The 26,063-nt window shown below is 53.4% G+C and overlaps 1 protein-coding gene across 1 annotated transcript in view; it reads left to right on the top strand.

Annotated features, from left to right (window-relative positions):
- Positions 1-26,063, top strand: part of P4HA3 (prolyl 4-hydroxylase subunit alpha 3) — a 73,469-nt gene that overhangs the window by 11,724 nt on the left and 35,682 nt on the right. Inside the window, exons 5-7 of the mRNA XM_048492998.1 lie at positions 6,757-6,899; positions 9,595-9,818; positions 13,043-13,192. Coding sequence (XP_048348955.1) covers positions 6,757-6,899; positions 9,595-9,818; positions 13,043-13,192 — 517 coding nt within the window. The remainder of the gene's footprint in view (positions 1-6,756; positions 6,900-9,594; positions 9,819-13,042; positions 13,193-26,063) is intronic.

Here is a 26,063-nt window from a genome sequence, read left to right on the forward strand (position 1 = left end):
CTGGGTTTGACCCCCCCGCTCTGCTGCTTCGAGCTGTAGAGAGCTCATCTGGGGAACCTGATTAGCTTGGTATTGCACTCCAACACGCACTCAGCTATGGGTGACCTTGGGCTAGTCGCAGTTCTTCGGAGCTCTCTCAGCCCCACCTGCCTCACAGGGTGTTTGTTGTGTGGGGTGGGAAAGTAGATTGGAAGCCTCTGTACAGGAGAGAAGGGGGTGAGGTCCAAACCTCCTCCCTCCTCCTCCTCCTCTTCTTCACGCCCAAAAGCATGCATGCAGGCAAGCTCAGAGTAAAGTAGCAGCGGAAGGCGGAGGAAAGTAAACACTGGCTAGCAATAGATCTGATGACTTGGAAGGATCCACCCAGTGGTGGCATCCAAAAATTTTAGTAACAGGTTCCCATGGTGGTAGGATTCAAACAGTGGAGTAGCACCAATGGGGCTGGGCGGGGCACGACAGGGGCGTGGCTGGGCATTCTGGGGGTGGGGCATTAATAATTTCTCTGTTACTGTAAAAAACTCTTTCTGTAAAAAAAAGTTCCTCACTTCCAGGTGGTATCTTTCTGTCCATCATTTAAACTCATTCTAGCGAGTCCTATCGTCTGCTGCCAACAGAAACGACTTCTCCTCTACTTGACTGCCTGTCAAATACTTCATACTTTCAAACTCTTAATTTTGTTTCTAGAAATCAAAAGAAGGAGACTTTTCCTTCAACCAGGAACTTGACCATATTTCCTAAAACATGTTTTAAAACAGCCCAACGGGAGAATGACCTCCGCTTTCTACCTTTCACTAATAACCAGCCACATAGGAAACAAGCAGGACTTTATGATTTTTGGACTTTCCTGAATGGAATTTCTGGGCTGTGTGGTCAGTAGAGTTATAATACACTTCTCTCTGTAGTCATACTTCTGAAGATGCTGGCCACAGATGCAGGCGAAACGTTAGGAACAAGAACTACCAGACCACGGCCACACAGCCTGGAAAACCCACCACAACCAAAAGAGATATACGTTCAAAGACCAGCAATATTGCATTCTCTGTTGCTATCGAGCACTTGGCCGAGAATCGCAGTGATTCTAGATAAAGTCCCGTTTTGTGGCTTTAGCATTTTGTCAGACTTCCAAACCACTTTCCCTTTTCAGCATCTGTGTGATCCAAGTACATAAGTATCTCCGTCACTGCTTATGATGCCTGTAAATTTCCTATCAAGTGCTCAGAGTCACGGATTTTTATGGGGAAAGATTCTTATTGCATGCCAATTTTTATTGACATGGGTTCACATAAAGGAACCAAGATGTTTGATGCAGGCATAGAATACAGATACTGCTCTCTGGTAGGACTGACAGCTACAGAAGGAAGGAAGGAAGGAAGGAAGGAAGGAAGGAAGGAAGGAAGGAAGGAAGGACAGGAAGGAAGGAAGCAGGGAAGGAAGGGAAGGAAGGAGGGAAGGAAGGAGGGAGGGAAGGAAGGAAGCAGGGAAGGGAGGGAGGGAGGGGGAGGGAGGGGGAGGGAGGGAAGGGAGGGGGGGAGGAGGGGTTTGGATTTTATCCCCCCTTTCTCTCCTGCAGAGGAGTCTCCAAAGGCTGACAATCTCTTTGCCCTTCCCCTCCCAACAAACATCCTGTGAGGTAGGTGGGGCTGAGAGAGCTCCGAGAAGCTTTGATCTAGCCCCTGGGCACCAGTTCGCCCAGCAGGTATGGAGGCGCACAGGCTAATCTGAATTCCCCAGAGAAGCTCTCCCACAGCTCAGGCTTGGCAGAGCGGAGGAGGAATCAAACTCTCCGGGTTCCTCCAGATTAGATACACATTTCAGATCTTAACCCCTCCTACGCCACTGGAAGGGAAGGGAGGGAGGGGAGGGGAGGGAGGGAGGGAAGGAAGGAAGGAAGGAAGGAAGGAAGGAAGGAACTAATCGAACTAACTAAAACTAAGGCTAACGTAACGGTAGAATCCAGAATTCCTAATCTAACTTAAATAACGCTAACGGTAATCTTAACGAATCTAACGAGTAACTTAACGAGTATGGAAGGGAAGGAAGGAAGGAAGGAAGGGAAGGAAAAGGAAGGAAGGAAGGACTTCATTTATGCGCACCATCTTTCTTCCTTCCAGTGGGGACTACTGAGTTGGCTCCACTCTTTCATTATACTCTCACACAATAACAACAACCCTGTGAGGTGCAGGTCCGGGCTGGAGAGGGTAGTAACTGACCTTTCACTTCACCCCAGCAAACTTCTTTCTTGGCGGTGTGGTGGGGATTCAAACCTTGGTTTCCCAGATCCTTGTCCAACACACTAACCACTACACCATGCCTGCTCTGTCATGGCTTCTCGTACCAAATTGTGTGTTCTTTAATTGTACTTTTAGAACCCAAACTCCCATTGGATTCTGAATGGCTGAAATGATGCAGGTTCGTTAGGGATTCAGTCTGAATACTGCATGCCCGGCACCCTCAAAAGAGGGAACTTTGCTAACACATTGAGGATTCATTACAATGCCTACTTGGTGTAGTGCTTAAGAGCAGGTGGATTCTAATCTGAGAACCGGGTTTGATTCCCCACTCCTCCTCCTGAGTGGCGGAGCCTTATCTGGTGAACCAAGTGTGTTGCCACACTCCTACATTCCTGCTGGGGGACCTTGGGCCAATCACAGTTCTCTCTGAACTCTCTCAGCCCCACCTGCCTCACACGGTGTCTGTTGTGGGGAGAGGAAGGGAAAGGAGCTTGCAGGCCGCCTTGAGTCTCCTTACAGGACAGAAAGGTGGGGAGTGAAATCCAAGTTCCTCCTCCTCCTCCGTCTTCTACTGGTCAGAGAAAGTTGGTTCCCAGTCTATAAGAGTTCCCAGGTCAGACTCCTGCGTTAGCTCCTCTGATTGCTACCAGGAGAATCTGGGGGGCAGTTCCCTTGCTGGTTATAAATCTCCTTCTACATTCATACTCTTCATCACCCAAATTAAGTGGACCTTGGAACCAAACAGGCACCCCCCAAATCAGCCCCCCCAGGCCGGGAACACCAGGAGGTGGGATCCAGCAGGTTCTCACCAGTTCGAGAGTACCGGTGATGGGTTACTTCAAGCTATTTGTGTGTGCCGAGAGTAGGGGTTACTTAATTGGGTCTGCTTTTCCTTTAGAAATCCCATTAGGTCACGAATAAATCATAACGCCCTTGTCAAGCTTCCTATGTGGCTGGTTAGCTTAGTTGTAGAAACGGGACAATTCCTCCCCTTGTTGGGCTGTTTTAAAAGCATGTTTTAGCAATATGGTCAAGTTCCTTGTTTAAGGAAAGTCCTCCCTGTTAACTTTGGATTTCTAGAAACAAAATTAAAGTATTTTGAAAGTATTAAGCATTTGACAGGCAGTCAATTAGAGGAGAAGTCGCTTGTTTCTGCTTGGCAAGCGAGACGATAGGACTTGCTAGAATATGAGCTTTAAATTACGGACGAGAAAGATACTCCAGCTGGAAATTATTAGGAACTTTTTTTTTTACAGCAAGAGTTTTTTTTACAGTAACAGAGTAGTCATTATGAATGCCTCACTCGAATGCCCGCCACGCTCTCGCCCGTCATGCCACGCCTAGCCCTACTGGTGCGCTGCGCCACTGTTTGAATCCCACCACCATGGGAACCTGTTACTAAAGTTTTTGGATACCACCACTGCGGGACGCCCTGCAAACCCAAGATCCTATCCTAAAGGCTTTGCTGCTGTCTTTACGTGAGGGGGTGGTGGAGGGAGTCAGTCCTTCCTGGCCAATTTCCTGGATAGCAAAATCGACAAGAGGATGATGTAATCTGAAACTTTGGCAAATGTCATTCTTTCCCTTTTTTTTATGGGATCGAACACATCGACTCCAAAACAGACCGTTTCCATCCAGATTTAATGGAAAGAAAAAGCGGTGCCAAAATATTTGTGCACGGAATGACCGGGCAAGAAACGCGCTTTCAGAGGTGCAAAGTTATTTGAAGGGGTTTCCTCTCTGTTGCTGAACCAGTTCTGTCGATGATACCCAAAGCAGGAGAGGGAGAAATAATTAAACTCTAAATTAGCTACATTGAGTTAAACGTGCGAAATATCAGTGCCAGCAAACTATAGGTTTTATGGCACAACCATTGGTTAAACTGAGCCAAGATCTGAAATCGTCAGATATTGCAGTACATATTGGAAAGCTTAGCCCCTTCAAAACCTCTGCACTGCATCCCTCGTAAAGTACCCAGTTACGAAGCAATGGTTTATAATTCGGTGGACCCCAACTGGAAGAGCTGTATGTGAACTGCATTTGATAATGGTTTGAGGAAGGGGCCCACACCCAGAGGTGGGATCCAGCCGGTTCTCACCAGTTCCCGAGAGTGGGTTACTAATTATTTGTGTGTGCCGAGAGGGGGCTACTAATTAGGTCCGCTTTTCGCTAGAAATTCCATTAGGTCCAAAAAATCACTTAAAGTCCTTGTCAGTTTCCCTACATGTGGCTGGTTAGCGGCTTAAGGTAGAAAAACGGGGTCATTCTCTCCCTGCTGGGATGTTTTTAAAAAAACATGTTTCCAGAAATATGAGTCAAGTTCCTTGCTTACAGCAGAGTCTCCTTCTTTTGATTTCTAGAAACAAAATCAAGTATTTGAAAGTATTCACGTGATTTGACGAGGCAGTCAAGTAGAGGAGAGAAGAAGTTGTTTCTGTTGGCAGTAGACGATAGGACTTCATGCTATAATGAGTTTAAATTCTTTATGGACAGAAAGAGAGACCAGCTGGAAAATTAGGAACTTTTTTTTTTTACAGTAAGAGTTTTTTGGCAGGAACAGAGAAATTATGAATGGCCCTCACTGAATGCCCGCCACACGCTCGTCAGTTCTCGCCCCAGCCCCATTACGCTTAATACCACTGTTTGAATCCCACCACCATGGGAACCTGTTACTAAAATGTTTGGATCCCACCACTGCTCACACCTACCGTGTGTGTCCAGCATCTTAGGATTTGTCACTTCAGTTAAATGCATGCTTTTGCTGAACATTCAGCATAGAAGTATGGAGAAAACTGAGAGAGCAGAAACTTTTTTTTCTTTCCTGTTAACATATAGAGTTCATAGGATCACTCCAGTGAAGTTGAGCCAATTTAAGACGGACTAAAAAATGACTTCTTCACACCTATATAACCTGTGGAATTCACTGCCCTAAGATACAGTACTGGCTTTTGAAATAGAATATGCTTATTCACAGAGTTAGATTACTGTAGCAGTGCACTTCACGGACTGCTCCTTGAGAGAAGAGTATACAGAAGCCATGCTTAAAGCAGAACGGCTTCGTGGCGAACTTCTACCATACTCGAGAGAAAGGTACTACAACTACAACGTAAAGAAAACAAAAAAGTTAAATTCACAGAAGGGCACGGATTATTGCTGACAATAACAAGCCCTTCTAACTGGAGTGCAGAGAAAAGAACTTATTATCTTCGGTTTAACCTTATACTTCAGAGGCGAAGGACTGGTTTCCCCATTCAGCCCCTGCCAGCATGGCCAATTGGCAGTTAGCTGGCAGCGGGCTGATGGGAATTCAGGAAGTCCTAGCACTAACATCTGGAGATGCGCCAAAGGTTCGCCACCACTGTACTCATAAGCATTTCTTTTACATTTTCCTATTACATTTCAAATGACAAAGCATAAAAGTATGCAAAGCATGTCGCGAAATCAGCTATTTATACAAGAATAAAGCCGGAAGTTAACTTTGAGCTTTAAAGTGTGATGAATTTGAATCCCCAGCCATCCTCTGGAAAGCATTACACCCAATGCCCTTCCAAGTGAATTGGGTGTGTCTACAACGGTCTGTTTACTTGCACATTAAACCTGCCTTGTCAATCAATTCACCACTTTCTGTGACTCTTCAGCCTCTTCCGCACATGCAAAATAATGCGTTTTTCACGACTGTTTGCAAGTGGATTTTGCCATTCCGCACAGCTTCAAAGAGCACTGAAAGCAGTTTGAAAATGCATTATTCTGCATGTGTCTACTTGGTCATCTGATGGTAATCTTCAATCACCGGATGCACTGGGTTCAGGTTTTAGGGGTACGACCAGTGGTGAGGTTCTAATGGTTTAACTACCGGTTCCTCACCCACCCACCCCCGTCCGCCCCCCATGCTTTCCCTTGCCGTGCTTTCCCCCTGCTGTGGGAAGGACGGGGCTTTTAGCACCACAGAACAGCTGTCTGCTTTTAGCAACCAATTTGCCTGAACCGGTGTGAACTGGTTTTATCTTTAAAAAGGGCTTGGACAGATTGATGGAGGAGAAGTCGATCTCTGGCTCCCAATCTTGATCCTCCTTGATCTCAGATTGCAAATGCCTTAGCAGACCAGGTGCTCAGGAGCAGCAGCAGCAGGCCATTGCTTTCATATCCTGCAGGTGAGCTCCCAAAGGCACCTGGTGGGCCACTGCGAGTAGCAGAGAGCAGGACTAGATGGACTCTGGTCTGATCCAGCAGGTTTGTTCTCATGTTCTAATGTTCTTAACCAGCTGAATCCCACCACTGGGTACGGCACCAAATACAAGAGCTGTGTGAGCCCTGTTCAGTGTAGCTCTGCAAAATCCACAAACTTCTCTTGTGCACGATAAAATATCGACTGATTTGTTCTCTGGCTGACGAGGTTCAGACTCCAAATTCGGCAAGTCCGGTGCTTTCACACGTCTCTGGACCTCGCGCGAGAGACAGAACCAGAGCTAAGAGCCAAGGTTATGGATCCTATATTGTTCTCCTCTCTTCCGTTTGCACCTTCCAGGTTCTACGAGAAAATCCTGGCCACGCATCAAGGAATGGGGGACTCCGTGGTTAACCCTTTGTCGGCCTACACTCTGATCAAGAGATTGCAGGTAGACTGGCTGAACGTGGTGTACAGCGCGGAGGCCAGCCAAAACAGTCAAGGTACTCTTTTAATCATTACAGACCTCAAAAAGAAAAGGCATTTTGCAAACAATAACAACAGCGGCAAATCTACACAGAGGCATCTACAAAAAGGTTCCAAATGTCTAAAAATACGTCCTTGGGCAACTGTCGATTATATGCAATACAATACAATAACCGTTATTAGGAATAAGTTAAAAGTTTGCTTGCAGCCTGATTGAAGTCTACAAAATTATGCATGGGGTAGAAAATGTTGACAGAGAGACATTTTTCTCTCTTTCTCACAATACTAGAACCAGGGGACATTCATTGAAAATGCTGGGGGGAAGAATTAGGACTAATAAAAGGAAACACTTCTTCACGCAACGTGTGATTGGTGTTTGGAATATGCTGCCACAGGAGGTGGTGATGGCCACTAACCTTTATAGCTTTAAAAGGGGCTTGGACAGATTTATGGAGGAGAAGTCGATTTATGGCTACCAATCTTGATCCTCTTTGATCTGAGATTGCAAATGCCTTAACAGACCAGGTGATCGGGAGCAACAGCCGCAGAAGGCCATTGCGTTCACATCCTACATGTGAGCTCCCAAAGGCACCTGGTGGGCCACTGCGAGTAGCAGAGAGCTGGACTAGATGGACCTTGGTCTGATCCAGCTGGCTTGTTCTTATGTTCTTATGTTCTTATGTTCTTAAGAGCCGTTAAACCGGGGTGGCACCAAATTAACAAAAGTGTAAACGAATTATCAGGAGGAGATAATAGTTAAAGCTTCTATAAAATATTGTAAAAATGAAATATTTAAAAAAGGGAACAAAAACATGAATTTACAATGTTAAAAATATAAATATGTATTAAAAGGCTCATAGTTATATCACTTATAAACAGAGGTGGGATCCAGCAGGTTCTCACCAGTTCCCGAGAGTGGGTTACTAATTATTTGTGTGTGCCGAGAGGGGGTTGCTAATTGGGTCCGCTTTTCCGCCTCCACGCCCTCGCCTCCCCGAGAGGCATCCTGCCTTTGAACGTGAAGGTTCCATATAGCAATTGCGACTGATAATGTAACTCCCTGAACTGGGTTAATCCCTTTCAGGTACTGCAATTCATGGATTCTCAGCCTTTCGTACCTTTTATCTCACCAGTCTCTATCAAAGAACCTGCGTGTTTTACCATCGCCGTGTTCAGATTTGTGAATTGGGGCATTTTCTATCATGTGATGGTGATTTAGAAATGACCTGGTGCAAAAAAAAATTGGGGGGTCGTGGTGGGGTGGCTGCCCATGGGGGGGGCATCCAACTCAGGATTTGCCCAGGGCTCAGGATTGCCTAGGTACTCCTCTGCCCCCTTTGCTGAGGGGGGGCTGGCGAGGGAACCTGTTATTAAAATTTTTGGATCCCACCACTGCTTATAAAGAATGTTCAGATACTTGTAAAAGAAACTTCGCAACTTCTTCAAGAATCTCAGCATCGCTACTACCGAGAAAGGAAATCAATTTAGATGCTACTAAGGCCCCCGATTTGCCTGGGGCGGACGTGGCGGGGGCGGGGAGGGTGCACACAGGCAGTTTGTGCCCCGGGCGCAGATCCCCTTCCCTTCCTCACTGCCCGAGATTACCTTCCTGTTCACCTTCCCACCCTGCTGACTCAATTCTCAGCCTGCCTCCCTGCCCCGTGGCCTCCTTCCCCGCTGCTGCTCCGCCCTGCTGGTTGCAGTTGGCACAGCAGGACGAAGGAAGCAGTGTTTTCCGGGGCCTCAGGTGAGAGGGGGTGGCTCAGCCTGGCTGCGGTTCCCCGGCATTGGTGGGGCCCAGTTAGGCCATGTCCCAAGAAGCAGCTCTTCTCCTCTCCCCCCCTCCCGACGTCTCAGGACCAGAGGTGGGATCCAGCAGGTTCTCACCAGTTCCCGAGAGTGGGTTACTAATTATTTGTGTGTGCCGAGAGGGGGCTACTAATTGGGTCCGCTTTTCCGTTAGAAATTCCATTAGGTCCAAAAATCATAAAGTCCTGCTGTTTCCTATGTGGCTGGTTAGCGAAGGTCGAAAACGGGATCATTCTCCCTGTTGGGCTGTTTTAAAAACACGTTTTAGAAATACGGTCAAGTTCCTTGTTTAAGGAAAGTCTCCTTCTTTTGATTTCTAGAAACAAAATTAAGTATTTGAAAGTATTAAGAGTTTGACAGGAAGTCAATTGGAGGAGAAGTCGTTGTTTCTGTCGGCAGCAGACGATAGGACTTGTTAGAATGAGTTTAAATTATGGACAGAAAGAGACCAGCTGGAAATTAGGAACCTTTTTTTTTTACAGTAAGAGTTTTTTTACAGTAACAGAGAAATTATGAATGCCCCGCCCCCGGAATGCCCGGCCACGCCCCAATCGTGCCCCGCCCAGCCCCATTGGCGCTACGCCACTGTTTGAATCCCACCACCATGGGAACCTGTCACTAAAATGTTTGGATCCCACCACTGCTCAGGACAGTTATAAAATCTAGGTTAGGAGATTTGGGGGTACACCATGGGAAGGGTGGGGTTGGGAGACAGGAGAGGTCTCAGCTGGGTATAATACCATAGACGCCACCCTCCAGAGCAGCCCGTCCCCTCTGACGTCTGCAAATCAGTTGTAATTCCAGGAGATTCTCCAGGCTGTACCTGGAGGTTGGCAAGCCTACTCGTAGCCATGACTCACCTCCTAACAAGATGGCTGACGTTATGCCACCGTGACTTTTCAGCCCTCAAGAGCAGCTACCAGAAGATGGAGAAGAGCCTGCCCGCCTTCGAGGATCTGGAGGGAGCCGCCCGGGCGGTGATGCGCCTGCAGGACGTCTACGCGCTCAGCGTCCAGGGGCTGGCCCGAGGAAAGTTCCAGAAGGTCAGCGGGGCTCCTCTCCTGGACATCTACAGCCCCGGGCAGGATTTTTCCCTCTCTGCCGATGATTGCTTCTCCATAGGCAAAGTGAGCAGGTGCCTTTAACTTACAGTTGCCAAATCTGAGGCAGGGAATTCTTGGGAGTGTTGGGGGTGTAGGCCGGGGAAGGTAAGATTTGGGGAAGGGACTTAAGAAGAAGAAGAAGAAGAGTTTGGGTTTATATCCCCCCTTTCTCTCCTGTAGGAGACTCAAAGGGGCTGACAATCTCCTTGCCCTTCCCCCCTCACAACAAACACCCTGTGAAGTAGGTGGGGCTGAGAGAGCTCCGAGAAGCTGTGACTAGCCCAAGGTCACCCAGCTGGCATGTGTGGGAGTGCCCAGGCTAATCTGAATTCCCCAGATGAGCCTCCACAGCTCAGGCGGCAGAGCGGGGAATCAAACCCGGTTCCTCCAGATTAGACACACGAGCTCTTAACCTCCTACGCCACTGCTGCTCCTTAAACTAGATAACCAAAAAGTGTGCTGCAAAATGAAACACGATAAGCACAGCGATTATGATTTTTGTGTGTTTGCATGCTTGATCTTGTCATCTGTTTTTTGATTTGATTTTAATTAATGTTATAACTACATAGGCTGAACTTGCATTCATTATCTTGAGGTGTCAATTATTTGGATACGTGACGACCGTCGCGATAAAATTTAAGTCTGAAAAATGTAAGCAAAGCTCTTAGGAAGAAACCTAGAGATTAAAATGAGATATGGATTACTGAATGAACTAGTATGCATATTCAAAAGGCAAATTAACTCCTGAACTACAACAAGGAAGTCTACTTAGCTTTTATATATATATTTTTATATTTTTAAAGATTGTATATATGTGATAGTGTAAAATTACAATGACGATTGGTGTCAGAGATTGACTCGACCCATATGTTTGTTTTTTGAATATACAAATAAATTTTTTTAAAAAAAAAGTTTGGGGAAGGGACTTCAGTGGGGTATCGAAGGATATCGAAGGATATCGAAGAGATAGAAAAAGTACAGAGAAGGGCAACGAGGATGATTGAAGGACTGGAGCACCTTCCTTATGAGGAGAGGCTGCAGCGTTTGGGACTCTTTAGTTTGGAGAGGAGACGTCTGAGGGGGGATAGGATCGAAGTCTATAAAATGATACATGGGGTAGAAAATGTTGACAGAGAGAAATGTTTCTCTCTTTCTCACAATACTAGAACCAGGGGGCATTCATTGAAAATGCTGGGGGGAAGAATTAGGACTAATAAAAGGAAACACTTCTTCACGCAACGTGGGATTGGTGTTTGGAATATGCTGCCACAGGAGGGGGTGATGGCCACTCACCTGGATAGCTTTAAAAGGGGCTTGGAGAGATTTATGGAGGAGAAGTCGATCTATGGCTACCTGTCTTGATCCTCCTTGATCTGGGATTGCAAATGCCTTAGCAGACCAGGTGCTCAGGAGCAGCAGCAGCAGCAGGCCATTGCTTTCACCTCCTGCACGTGAGCTCCCAAAGGCCCCTGGTGGGCCACTGCGAGGAGCAGAATGCTGGACTAGATGGACTCTGGTCTGATCCAGCAGGCTAGTTCTTATGTTCTTATGTTCTTATAGCATCACAGAGTCCGTTCTCCTCAGCAGCCGTTTCCTCCAGGTGAGTTATCTCTGTTGCCAAAAGCTCAGTCATGATTCCAAGAGATCTCCAGACCCCACCTGGATGTTGGCAACTCTACAACTCTGGGAGGTAGCCCTGAGTAAAGCATTGGGGACCGGTGGTGGGTGGGCCATTCGCGACAGGATTCGAGGCGCACAATCCCTGTCTTGCTGAAGGCCAAAACGGCCCCGACAAAATCCAAGCAACCCCCCCCCCCCACCTCACACTCACTCCGCACTGTGTCATGGAGAGAAACACGTCTGACCGTGACCGGCCTCTGAAGATGCCAGTCATACCATGTTTCCCCAAAAATAAGACAGCGTCTTATATTAATTTTTGCTCCCAAAGATGCGCTATGTCTTATTTTCAGGGGATGTCTTATTTTTCTGTGTTCTGTGGTCGTCGGGCATGCTTCCAAACAAAAACTTTGCAACGTCTTACTTTCGGGGGATGCCTTCTATTTCGCACTTCAGCAAAACCTCTGCTACGTAGAGAAGCAGCAGTGGCGTAGGAGGTTAAGAGCTTGTGTATCTAATCTGGAGGAACCGGGTTTGATTCCCAGCTCTGCCGCCTGAGCTGTGGAGGCTTCTCTGGGGAATTCAGGTTAGCCTGTGCACTCCCACACATGCCAGCTGGGTGACCTTGGGCTAGTCACAGCTTCTCGGAGCTCTCTCAGCCCCACCTACCTCACAGGGTGTTTGTTGTGAGGGGGGGAAGGGCAAGGAGATTGTCAGCCCCTTTGAGTCTCCTGCAGGAGAGAAAGGGGGGATATAAATCCAAACTCTTCTTCTTCTTCTACGTCTTATTTTCAGGGGATGTCTTATGTTTGGGGAAACAGGGTAGAAGCAGGCAAAACATGACCATGTTTCCCCGAAAATAAGCCAGGTCTCATATTAATTTTTGCAGCAGAAGCTGCGTTAGGGCTTATTTTCGGGGCAGGTCCTTTCTTTGCGTCCCAGGGGGCGAGGGTGTTTCGGGGGCGTGGCGGGCACGTTCCAAGGGTGGGCGGGGATATGGTGGGTGTGCTCCAGGGCTGGACGGGGGTGTTCCGGGGCCATGGTGGGGCGCGTTCCGGAGGTGAATGGGGCATTCCAGGGGCATGGCGGGTGCGCTCCAGAGGTGAGCGGGGGGCGTTCCGGGCTTGTGGCAGGCGCATTCTGGGTGTGGGCAGGCGTGATCCGGAGGTGAGCGGGGGCATTGCGGGCGCGTTTCGGGAGTGGGTGGGGGCGAGGGGGCATTCTGGGGGCGTGGGGGGGGGGACAGGCGGAGGGCTGTGCTGGGGAATCTGGGAGTAGGACTTATTTTTGGAGTAGGGCTTATATTTCAAGCCCCTTCCAAAAATATCGAAAAATCGCACAAAGGCTTATTTTCAGGGTAGGGTTTATTTTCTGGGAAACATGGTAGGAGCTAAAATTACCCGACCACAGCCACGCAGCCCGGAAAGCCCACAACAGCCAGTCGATTCCGGCCACAAAAGCCTTCAACAATAAAATGCTTTTCGGCTTTTGAATCACATAGACCCGATCCGAACCGTGGCAAACACAGTTCTTCGCGCAAGGATGTGTGTGTGTCCGTTTTCATTCCCAGCCACCGTTTTCCCTCCTCCCCCTGTCAATACAGCTGTTTTTCTTCTTCCTGCTCCTCCCAGGTGGCCTATGACATGGAGGACCACTACCACTCGATTGCATGGCTAGAGGAAGCAGTCAGCCTCTTCCGCGTCTCCTACGGCAGCTGGAACACAGAGGACGAAGGGAGCCTCGAAGATGCCCTCGACCATCTTGCTTTCTCTTACTTCAAGGTGAGCCGGGCGGTTGGGTTACCTGCCCTCGGCTCATCGTTCCTGGGAACAACTTCGGGTCAGAGCCCAGGGCGAGCATCATCAACACTACTCTGCTTCTCACTAAATGCACGGAAGTGATGTCGTAGTGTCGGCGCAGGAAGTGACATCACCATACCCCCCTTCCTGCTTTCCTTCCTGAGAATCAGCGTGGTGTCGTGGTTAAAAGCAGGTGGATTCTAATCTGGAGAACTGGACTTGATTTCCCACTCCTCCACCTGAGCGGCAGAGGCTTATCTGGTGAACCAGATGTTTCTGCACTCCTACACTCCTGATGGTTGATCTTTGGCTAGTCACAGTTCTCTTAGGACTCTCTCAGCCCACCTGCTTCACAAGGTGTCTGTTGTGGGGAGAGGAGGGGAAAGGAGCTTATAAGCCACCTTGAGTCTCCTTACAGGAGAGAAAGGTGGGGTATAAATCCAAACTACTACTACTACTACTACTACTACTACTACTACTACTACTACTACTCCCCCCCCCCCCCCCCCCCCCCCCCCCCCCCCCCCCCCCCCCCCCCCCCTCCCCCCCCCCCCCACCCCCTCCCCCCCCCCCCCCCCCCCCCCCCCCCCCCCCCCCCCCCCCACCCCCCCCCCCCCCCACCCCCCTCCCCCCCCACCCCCCCCCCCCCCCCCCCCCCCCCCCCCCCCCCCCCCCCCCCCCCCCCCCCCCCCCCCCCCCACCCCCCCCCCCCCCCACCCCCCCCCCCCCCCACCCCCCCCCCCCCCCACCCCCCCCCCCCCCCACCCCCCCCCCCCCCCACCCCCCCCCCCCCCCACCCCCCCCCCCCCCCACCCCCCCCCCCCCCCACCCCCCCCCCCCCCCACCCCCCCCCCCCCCCACCCCCCCCCCCCCCCACCCCCCCCCCCCCCCACCCCCCCCCCCCCCCACCCCCCCCCCCCCCCACCCCCCCCCCCCCCCACCCCCCCCCCCCCCCACCCCCCCCCCCCCCCACCCCCCCCCCCCCCCACCCCCCCCCCCCCCCACCCCCCCCCCCCCCCACCCCCCCCCCCCCCCACCCCCCCCCCCCCCCACCCCCCCCCCCCCCCACCCCCCCCCCCCCCCACCCCCCCCCCCCCCCACCCCCCCCCCCCCCCACCCCCCCCCCCCCCCACCCCCCCCCCCCCCCACCCCCCCCCCCCCCCACCCCCCCCCCCCCCCACCCCCCCCCCCCCCCACCCCCCCCCCCCCCCACCCCCCCCCCCCCCCACCCCCCCCCCCCCCCACCCCCCCCCCCCCCCACCCCCCCCCCCCCCCACCCCCCCCCCCCCCCACCCCCCCCCCCCCCCACCCCCCCCCCCCCCCACCCCCCCCCCCCCCCACCCCCCCCCCCCCCCACCCCCCCCCCCCCCCACCCCCCCCCCCCCCCACCCCCCCCCCCCCCCACCCCCCCCCCCCCCCACCCCCCCCCCCCCCCACCCCCCCCCCCCCCCACCCCCCCCCCCCCCCACCCCCCCCCCCCCCCACCCCCCCCCCCCCCCACCCCCCCCCCCCCCCACCCCCCCCCCCCCCCACCCCCCCCCCCCCCCACCCCCCCCCCCCCCCACCCCCCCCCCCCCCCACCCCCCCCCCCCCCCACCCCCCCCCCCCCCCACCCCCCCCCCCCCCCACCCCCCCCCCCCCCCACCCCCCCCCCCCCCCACCCCCCCCCCCCCCCACCCCCCCCCCCCCCCACCCCCCCCCCCCCCCACCCCCCCCCCCCCCCACCCCCCCCCCCCCCCACCCCCCCCCCCCCCCACCCCCCCCCCCCCCCACCCCCCCCCCCCCCCACCCCCCCCCCCCCCCACCCCCCCCCCCCCCCACCCCCCCCCCCCCCCACCCCCCCCCCCCCCCACCCCCCCCCCCCCCCACCCCCCCCCCCCCCCACCCCCCCCCCCCCCCACCCCCCCCCCCCCCCACCCCCCCCCCCCCCCACCCCCCCCCCCCCCCACCCCCCCCCCCCCCCACCCCCCCCCCCCCCCACCCCCCCCCCCCCCCACCCCCCCCCCCCCCCACCCCCCCCCCCCCCCACCCCCCCCCCCCCCCACCCCCCCCCCCCCCCACCCCCCCCCCCCCCCACCCCCCCCCCCCCCCACCCCCCCCCCCCCCCACCCCCCCCCCCCCCCACCCCCCCCCCCCCCCACCCCCCCCCCCCCCCACCCCCCCCCCCCCCCACCCCCCCCCCCCCCCACCCCCCCCCCCCCCCACCCCCCCCCCCCCCCACCCCCCCCCCCCCCCACCCCCCCCCCCCCCCACCCCCCCCCCCCCCCACCCCCCCCCCCCCCCACCCCCCCCCCCCCCCACCCCCCCCCCCCCCCACCCCCCCCCCCCCCCACCCCCCCCCCCCCCCACCCCCCCCCCCCCCCACCCCCCCCCCCCCCCACCCCCCCCCCCCCCCACCCCCCCCCCCCCCCACCCCCCCCCCCCCCCACCCCCCCCCCCCCCCACCCCCCCCCCCCCCCACCCCCCCCCCCCCCCACCCCCCCCCCCCCCCACCCCCCCCCCCCCCCACCCCCCCCCCCCCCCACCCCCCCCCCCCCCCACCCCCCCCCCCCCCCACCCCCCCCCCCCCCCACCCCCCCCCCCCCCCACCCCCCCCCCCCCCCACCCCCCCCCCCCCCCACCCCCCCCCCCCCCCACCCCCCCCCCCCCCCACCCCCCCCCCCCCCCACCCCCCCCCCCCCCCACCCCCCCCCCCCCCCACCCCCCCCCCCCCCCACCCCCCCCCCCCCCCACCCCCCCCCCCCCCCACCCCCCCCCCCCCCCACCCCCCCCCCCCCCCACCCCCCCCCCCCCCCACCCCCCCCCCCCCCCACCCCCCCCCCCCCCCACCCCCCCCCCCCCCCACCCCCCCCCCCCCCCACCCCCCCCCCCCCCCACCCCCCCCCCCCCCCACCCCCCCCCCCCCCCACCCCCCCCCCCCCCCACCCCCCCCCCCCCCCACCCCCCCCCCCCCCCACCCCCCCCCCCCCCCACCCCCCCCCCCCCCCACCCCCCCCCCCCCCCACCCCCCCCCCCCCCCACCCCCCCCCCCCCCCACCCCCCCCCCCCCCCACCCCCCCCCCCCCCCACCCCCCCCCCCCCCCACCCCCCCCCCCCCCCACCCCCCCCCCCCCCCACCCCCCCCCCCCCCCACCCCCCCCCCCCCCCACCCCCCCCCCCCCCCACCCCCCCCCCCCCCCACCCCCCCCCCCCCCCACCCCCCCCCCCCCCCACCCCCCCCCCCCCCCACCCCCCCCCCCCCCCACCCCCCCCCCCCCCCACCCCCCCCCCCCCCCACCCCCCCCCCCCCCCACCCCCCCCCCCCCCCACCCCCCCCCCCCCCCACCCCCCCCCCCCCCCACCCCCCCCCCCCCCCACCCCCAGCCCCCCCCCCCCCACGCAACCCCCCCCCCTCCCCCCCCCCCTTCTCACCCCATACCCCCCCCCCACGCCCCCAACCCCCCCCACCCCAAGCCCCGAACCCGCCCCCCCCCCCCCCCCCCCCCACCCCCCCCCCCCCCCACCCCCCCAAAACACTTCTTCACGCAACGTGTGATTGGTGTTTGGAATATGCTGCCCCAGGAGGTGGTGATGGCCACTCACCTAGATAGCTTTAAAAGGGGCTTGGACAGATTTATGGAGGAGAAGTTGATTTATGGCTACCAGTCTTGATCCTCTTTGATCTGAGATTGCAAATGCCTTAACAGACCAGGTGCTCGGGAGCAACAGCCGCAGAAGGCCATTGCGTTCACATCCTACATGTGAGCTCCCAAAGGCACCTGGTGGGCCACTGCGAGTAGCAGAGAGCTGGACTAGATGGACTCTGGTCTGATCCAGCTGGCTTGTTCTTATGTTCTTATGTTCTTAGTCACAGCTCTACGGAGCTCTCTCAGCCCCACCCACCTCACAGGGTGTTTGTTGTGAGGGGGGAAGGGCAAGGAGATTGTCAGCCCCCTTGAGTCTCCTGCAGGAGAGAAAGTGGGGTATAAATCCAAACTCCTCCTCCTCCTCCTCCTCCTCTTCTTCTTCTTCTCCTCCTCCTCCTCCTCCTCCTCCAACTGGACTACAGCAAACCACGATGGCACAATGCTAAGGAGAGCCGCCAATTTACTCTCCTGCCTAACTTCAGTAGCCTCTCGGTGAATTATAGGCAGGCCTTACGAAATTGTTAGTTGCGTTGAAATATCTGCAGCTTCTGCAAAGATAATTTGTTGGTCTGCTGGTGCCATCACTAATTCATGCCACAAATAGGTGTTCTCTTAGTGCTGTTTAATATTAATAGGCTGCAGAAAAAGCTGTTTTATTATGTATAAATAGTTTCTCCCTGTTTTATTGGCAGTGTCGTACATCACCAGCGGAAGGCGGCCTCGGTGTGAGCTGCGAAAGCAAGGACGCGAACGGGACTTTGCAGCTGCGGACTCGGCGCACGTGTGAGCTGAATTTGCAGATTACAGCCAGAGCCCAGAAACTTCTTTCATATCACTGTGGAACAACCACTTTTGAAGAAGAGGTTGGATTTATACCCCACTTTTCTCAACCATAAGGAGACTCAAGGCAGCTGACAAACTCTTTCCCCTTCCTCTCTCCACAAAAGACGCCTTGTCGGGCTGAGAGAGTTCTGAGAGAACTGGAGTGGGCCAAAGTCACCCAGTAAGCTTCATGGGGAGGAGCAGGCGGTCATATTGGGACTGGAGCACCTTCCTTATGAGGAGAGGCTGCAGCGTTCGGGACTCTTTAGTTTGGAGAGGAGACGTCTGAGGGGGGATATGATTGAAGCCTATAAAATGATGCATGGGGTAGAAAATGTGGACAGAGAGAAATGTTTCTCTCTTCTCACAATACTAGAACCAGGGGGCATTCATTGAAAATGCTGGGGGGAAGAATTAGGACTAATCAAAGGAAACACTTCTTCACGCAACATGTGATTGATGTTTGGAATATGCTGCCACAGGAGGTGGTGATGGCCACTCACCTGGATAGCTTTCAAAGGGACTTGGACAGATTTATGGAGGAGAAGTCGATCTCTGGCTCCCAATCTTGATCCTCCTTGATCTGAGATTGCAAATGCCTTAGCAGACCAGGTGCTCGGGAGCAGCAGCAGCAGCAGAAGGCCATTGCTTTCACATCCTGCACGTGAGCTCCCAAAGGCACCTGGTGGGCCACTACGAGGAGCAGAGTGCTGGACTAGATGGACTCTGGTCTGATCCAGCAGGCTCCTTCTTACGTTCTTACATGCACTTGTTGATTGTGTCATATTTAGTTATGAGCCAATCAGTTATCTAGATAACAGCCACGATTAAGATTAATTCACAGCAGATTTGCACAAAGATACAACTGCTATTTTTCTATATGTACCCCTGTGAAAAGCAACTCAGATTTCTCTGGCTGGAAATCCCAGAAGAAGACTAGGTGAGATCTCTTGGTGAATGACTTGTGCTTTTGATAACCCCCTAAAAGCAACAAGACAACAAACTGAAGCTTGGTTTGCTTAAAAAAAACTATTACTTGCTATAATATGCATAAGAAACGCTAGGATAATTTCAGCTTTTGTCACAGTAATTGTTTTATCTTTTCCATGCCTGCTTTTCTTCCTGTCTTGCTCAATAAAAAGAATACGCTCCAAGCTTTTGCCACAGAGAGAAAGATTTGCAAAGACTTGCCTCCAAAGATGCTAGCCACAGATGCGGGCAAAGACTACCAGACCGCAGCCACGCAGCCCAAAAACCCACAACAGCCAATATGCTCTTTTCTCAACAAAAGATAAAAAATTTCCACAGGCCTGTGGTTTAATAGTTCAAAGAACCAAACTCTACCCCTCATTCTTTTGTGCTATCAGAATTAAAGGGTGTTAGTCACTCTTTAATAGATAAATCCCGGAGAACTCTGCGGCTGAATTACACAAGTGATTAAAATGTGGGATTTGCTCCCAGAGGATGGAGCGTTTGCCGCAAACACAGATGGCTTTAAAAAAGGGGAAAGAGAGATCCATCAGTGGCTACTGGAGAGGGCTGTCAGGTTGGCAGGAAACCAGCAACGTCCCTCCCAATGTGCGCTTGGAAACGACATCATCGCAACAGTCTGGGATTTGGACAGAAACTCAGTGGTTGAGGCCGTTTCTTTTTTACACAGATCTTTTTGCACAAAGATCTGAGAACTGCAGTGTTAACAGCAATGCAGAGGCGTAGCAAGGGGGGAAAGCGCCCGGTGAATTGGGGCATCCTCCACCCCTGTCCCGCCCCAGAATGCCCCTGCCACGCCCCCACAGGGGCACGCGCCCGGTGTGTCGCACACACACTGTCCCCTTAGAGCTACGCCTCTGCAGCAATGTGATTTTGTAACTTGCAATGCATACCTGGTTTGATTCTTAACCTGATATTATGGCATTGTGATATTGATGTTATGGCATTGCTGGCGACGGCAGCATGGGTCTCCCTCCCAGAAGTCTAAGAGGGGAGGGAACAGCAATGGGGCAATACCTCCTACTTGATTAATTTGATTGAGATGGGTGGAAGAAGAAGGAGAGGAGGAGGAGTTTGGATTTATACCCCACCTTTCTCTCCTGTAAGGAGACTCAAGGTGGCTTACAATCTCCCTTCCCTTCCACTCCCCACAACAGACACCTTGTGAGGCAGGTGGGGCCGAGAGAGTCCTGAGAGAACTGTGACTAGCCCAAGGTCACCCAGCAGGAACGTAGGAGTGCGGAAACACACCTGGTTCGCCAGATAAGCTTCAGCCACTCAGGTGGAGGAGTGGGGAATCAAACCCGGTTCTCCAGATTAGAATCCACCACACCACTACACCACGCTGGCTCTCGCCAGGTGCTCATTTTGCCAACCTTGGAAGGATGGAAGCCTGAGTCAACCTGGAACCCTCTACCTGAAACCGATTTCCGTCCACTGAGATGTGGCTGCACCCTCAGATACTTGCCGATTAATTGCAGGAACGCCAGAAACAGGAGAAGAATCCCTAGTCCCACGACCTTCATGGTGACGCCGTGGCTGGTGCTTGAAGGCTGGTCTTTCTGTCCATCCCTTTTAGCAGCCTGGCGTTCGACTGCTCTTTCCATCACAGCGGGGAGGGGTTTGGCCCTGTCCTCCAGCACCACAACGGAGAGAAGCCGGATCAATCACGGCATTGGCCTCGGGTAACCCAAAATCCTGGGCTCTTTTGTTCAGAAGCAAATTCCACCAAGGTCAATGGCATTGATGCTCACATGAGGAATGCAAGCCGGCAGCCGGCAGGAAGCAGACACAGGAAACAGCGTTACACAACACGGTGATGTCACTTCCCGCTGGTTTTTCCTGCCATTACTTGGAGCAGTGGTGGGAGGACATTTTTAAAAACTTGTATCCTGCGTGCCGTGGTGTCGCCGATACACGGAACTTGAAAACGATGTCAGGAAGCGATAGGCGTCATGGAACCCTCGGGTTTTACCACAGAGTTTCTGGGAATTCCTAGAGCGACAAGGCATTGCTTCCTGGGTTTTCCCCAAACGTGGCATTATGGTGCACAGGATGCTACAGTTCCTCATGTCCCCACCCCAAAAGCTCCTGCCACTTGCCTGGCATGGCCCAGCAACCCATTTTCTGGGGCCGAGCCCAGATGTGATATTGTTACCGCCAGGAAAATAGGAAAAATATTTTCCTGAGCCTGCCACGGAACTACACTGGCGAAGGATCAGAGCAAAGAGACCAGTGTTGTCCAAAAGCCTCCACAAGTCCTGGAAAGAACGTGAATATATACTAATCTCACAATACTAGAACCAGGGGTCATTCATTGAAAATGCTGGGGGGAAGAATTAGGACTAATAAAAGGAAACACTTCTTCACGCAACATGTGGTTGGTGTTTGGAATATGCTGCCACAGGAGGTGGTGATGGCCACTCACCTGGATAGCTTTAAAAAGGGCTTGGACAGATTTATGGAGGAGAAGTCGATCTATGGCTACCCGTCTTGATCCTCCTTGATCTGAGATTGCAAATGCCTTAGCAGACCAGGTGCTCGGGAGCAGCAGCAGCAGCAGGCCCTTGCTTTCACCTCCTGCAGGTGAGCTCCCAAAGGCACCCGGTGGGCCACTGCGAGTAGCAGAGAGCTGGACTAGATGGGCTCTGGTCTGATCCAGCAGGCCAGTTCTTATGTTCTTATGTTCTAATATACAAATGTGCTGATATTTCACATGGTTTCCTTCTTGCCTTTGACCCTTTTAAGGTTTAATGTAAGCCCCTCAGCGTTGGAGTTATTATTTGCCAAATGTCTAGGATTATACTTTAGCTAGGTTCTCCAGTTGATTTAAGGTTTTGTTTCTGTTGATTTAGGATACTCTTGCTTATATGTTTATATGGGCTTGTACTGTATTGGGGGTTCTTTAAGATTTCCTCTAATGTTTAAGTTTAGAAATGTTATTTTAGATATCTGTTGGGAAAAGCAGCAGCTTGTAACAGCTGATATTAAGGCCCAAGGAAGTTAATCCTGGAATTCAGTATGGACCAACACCCAGGTAATCCCACCTTCACCAACAAAAGGGCCTTTTGACTAACAAAGGATGGACTCAGGGTGTGGACTGGCTGTTGGAAGATGTCACCCTGTTTTGCTATTGGACTGTTTGAAGTTTTACTCTCAGGATCCAGAAGCTCATTGGACTGTTCACATCCTTACTTTGATCCAAGAATTTATTGGATCATTTAAACTTGTCTAACACTCCCAAGGAACCACCTCAGGCAAGAAGGCGCAACCTTTTCCTCTGGGATTTGATCTCATCAGCATGTGCAAAAGGATTGTTTTCTCCCTTTGGGGTTCTAGGATATTTTCTCTGTAATAGATGGAAGGAGACCGCCCTCTTCCTGGTTTTTGCACTATGGGGGTGGGACTGCCCTACGCCCCCTTTCTGGGTTACTGGGGAAATGTATAAAAGAAGAGTTTGGATTTATATCCCCCTTTCTCTCCTGCAGGAGACTCAAAGGGGCTCACAATCTCCTTGCCCTTCCCCCCTCACAACAAACACCCTGTGAGGTAGGTGGGGCTGAGAGAGCTCCGAGAAGCTGTGACTAGCCCAAGGTCACCCAGCTGGCGTGTGTGGGAGTGCCCAGGCTAATCTGAATTCCCCAGAGAAGCCTCCACAACTCAAGCGGCAGAGCTGGGAATCAAACCCGGTTCCTCCAGATTAGATACACGAACTCTTAACCTCCTACGCCGCTGATGCTCCTTGCTCCTTGCACAGCCATGTGGGGGTCCTTTTGCTGAGCTGTGCCAAGAAATCACTTGCCAATAAAGAACCTCCCTGCTTTTGAAGAAACTCTGGTCTCCTGTGCCTTTCCTCCTTGCCTTGCTGCCACGAGCTGAAATCACTTGACATCACTCCTAGAAATCACTTTATGTTACCGGGGCAGCGGTAACAATATCACAGTTTTGCACAGTGCCCCCACCACGTTGCTCCTGTCGCTCAATTGAGCGCCACCATATCATCATCAGCCCCTGTTTGATCCTGCCATGACTCCTGTCTCCTGTGGGAATCTTTCCCTTTGTAAGGTTGCAGTTTGACTTTGGAGAGGTTCCTGCCGGGGGGTTTAGCTGAACGCCCGGGAAGGGGAATTTTGCTGTTTTGGTTATCTTTTACTTGCTTGCTTGCCTGTGTGAAACTCTGTGTGAAAACCTGCCTTGTTTATACTATTTTGGCGAGAGCTCATCTGATGCCCTGTATAAGCGGCTGCTTGAGTTCTGGGTGTCAGTTCCCACGTTACCTGTTTCTGACTAAAAATGCCAGCTCAATAAAAAACTTAACACGGTTGTTTTTGACTAGACTTTACTGGTTTGTTACACCCTTCCCTTTCCTCCTTCCTACTGTGCTTATGTTTTTCCGCTTTGCTTCTCAGGCCTTATCGGCTCGTGAGGAACCTGCTGTTTTAGCTCTGTCAGTCTTGTGGGATGTAGGTTGTTTTGACCCTGGTTGGGGGGAGACGGTTCCTTCTTCCCTGGACTGTGGGACTGAACGGGGGCCATCTGCCCTTGGGAACTGGTAGGCAGGGGTGGGATGACATGGGGTATAATGGTGGCTGCAATACTGTCTGTGCTTAGTTCTGGCGGTGGAAATCTAAATGCTTTTCTCTGACACTGCTCCATGATAAAGAAATCAACTGAATACAGAGTCTCGTTATTGGGCAGTGCAGGGGCACGATACACCAGGAGTTCAAGGACAGGATCCAGAGGTTGCCCTCCCTGATGGGAGACCTGGTCTCCTAAGCTCCAAAGAGTGTCCAGGGGATGGCAGCCATAGACCTGGGAGGTAAGTCTCTGCTTGCCCCCATACTTATTTCCATTGCAGGGGCATTCTTCTGCTGCACGGTACATTTCCTCAGCGCTACGAGCTTCCACGTGCAAGGCCAGCATTCAGAGAATGAAGGCACTTAGTGGAAAAAAACAGGTTGAGCAGGGGCGTAATGTCCATTGGGCAAGGTGGGCAGCTGCCCAGGGCATCACCTTGTGGGGGGCATCAAAATGCAGGGTTCGTTTTTGGGTATTTTTAGTGGTTTTCCATTTTTGGCCTGCAGGGGCACAGTTTTTAGGCTAGTGGCACCAAAATTTCAGCGTGTCATCAAGAGACTGCCCTTATGGTACCCCCCCAAGTTTGGTGAGGTTTGGTTCAGGGAGTCCGAAGTTATGGACTCCCAAAGGGGGTACCCCATCCCTCATTGTTTCCAATGGGAGCTAATAGGAGATGGGGACTACAGTTTTGAGGATCCATAACTTTGGCTCGCCTGAACCAAACTGCACCAAACCTGGGCCGTAGCATAAGGACAGTCTTCTGATGATACGCTGAAATTTTGATGCTGATATATCTAAACATGCACCCCTTGCAGACACCAATGTCCTGGTGCAAACAAAATTTGGTTGTGGTGGAGTGGCCACCCATGGGGTTTTGCCCAGGGCTACAGTTTGCCTCATTGTGCCCCTGAGGTTGAGGGATATATAATGGATCAATTCTGCTTTGGGAGAGGGACCCAAAGTTCTTCCCCAAACCGGGATATTTTCCTTCATCAACCCATTATATTTTTATCGTGCGAAATTGATCTTCCTTCCTTCCTTCCTTCCTTCCTTCCTTCCTTCCTTCCTTCCTTCCTTCCTTCCTTCCTTCCTTCCTTCCTTCCTTCCTTCCTTCCTTCCTTCTGTCCGTCCGTCCGTCCGTCCGTCCGTCCGTCCGTCCGTCCGTCCGTCCGTCCTTCCTTCCTTCCTTCCTTCCTTCCTTCCTTCCTTCCTTCCTTCCTAGTCTCAATTCACATGGTGACCCTCTAGGATTTTCAAGACAAGTGACTTTCCAAGATGATTTCCCATTGCCGGCTTCTGCGTAGAGAGTAGTATTCCTTGGTGCTTTCCCATGGAAATACTAGCCAGGGCTGACCCTGTGTAGCATCTGAGATTTGATGAGATTAGGTTAGTGGTGGCGAACCTATGGCACGGGTGCCAGAGGTGGCACTCAGAACCCTCTCTGTGGGTACACACAAACAGAGTTGCTCCCACCCACCCACCCACCCACACATCTAGGCTGGCCTGGGCCGCTGGGCTCGATTATTAGCATTAAACCTAAGAGTTTTGGGGAAGCAGTGTAGGTAACCCTGTTAAGCGCTGTTAAACCCCACTGATTTTCATGCAAAGAACTAAAGCACGATCCTTTACCTGGGAGTAAGCTCAGTTGCTGGCAATCGGCTTGCTTCTGAGTAAACCCTCCTAGGGTCGTGATTCACCCATTGGAAGAGTTGCGCAGTTGCTTCAAAGCAAAGCCACTAACTACCACCAAGCTTACTCCCGAGTAACGCACGCCTCGGAGCCAACCGTTTTTCCTAAACTAAAACCTCAGTATTCAGATTAAATTGCCGTGTTGGCACTTTGCGATAAATAAGTGGGTTTGGGGAAGCAATTTGGGCACTCAGTCTCAAAAAGGTTCGCTATAGCTGGATTAGGTTGTCCGAGTCAGGACAGATTGCAGGTACCAAAGAACTACCATGTTTCCCCGAATATAAGACAGTGTTGTATTAATTTTTGCTCCCAAAGATGCGCTATGTTTTATTTTCAGGGGATGTCTTATTTTTCTGTGTTCTGTTCGTCGGGCATGCTTCCAAACAAAAACTTTGCTACGTCTTACCTTTGGGGGATGCCTTATATTTCGCACTTCAGCAAAACCTCGACTACGTCTTATTTTCTGGGGATGTCTTATATTCAGAGAAACAGGGCATTTATTCTGTGCCAAATATTCTACTTGTCAATATTTAGAACTGCCCACTAGGTGGCAGTGTAGGTATAGATCTTTGTACCCTATAGATAAAGCCATATTCCAGGGGGTTTTCTCATAGAAATCCACAACAGTAACCTGCTATGAAAGCATCATGTCCCAACAGTTGTACTTCATGACACACATGTACCTTGCAGGTTTACTTTCAGTCATTTAAAGCCAGTATGGTGTAGTGGTTAAGAGCATGTCGACTCTAATATGGAGAACCAGGTCCGATTTCTCACTCCCCCTCGTGACTCTAATCTGGTGAACTGGATTTGTTTCCCCCCCTCCTCCACATAAGAACATAAGAACATAAGAACTGGCCTGCTGGATCAGACCAGAGTCCATCTAGTCCAGCACTCTGCTACTCACAGTGTCCCACCAGGTGCCTTTGGGAGCTCACCTGCAGGAGGTGAAAGCAATGGCCTTCTGCTGCTGCTGCTCTTGAGCACCTGGTCTGCTAAGGCATTTGCAATCTGAGATCAAGGCAGATCAAGAATGGTAGCCATAAATCGACTTCTCCTCCATAAATCTATCCAAGCCCTTTTTAAAGCCATCCAGGTGAGTGGCCATCACCACCTCCTGTGGCAGCATATTCCAAACACCAATCACA

Source organism: Sphaerodactylus townsendi, linkage group LG04 (assembly GCF_021028975.2).
Source record: "Sphaerodactylus townsendi isolate TG3544 linkage group LG04, MPM_Stown_v2.3, whole genome shotgun sequence".
NCBI classification, from domain to species: Eukaryota; Metazoa; Chordata; class Lepidosauria; order Squamata; family Sphaerodactylidae; genus Sphaerodactylus; species Sphaerodactylus townsendi.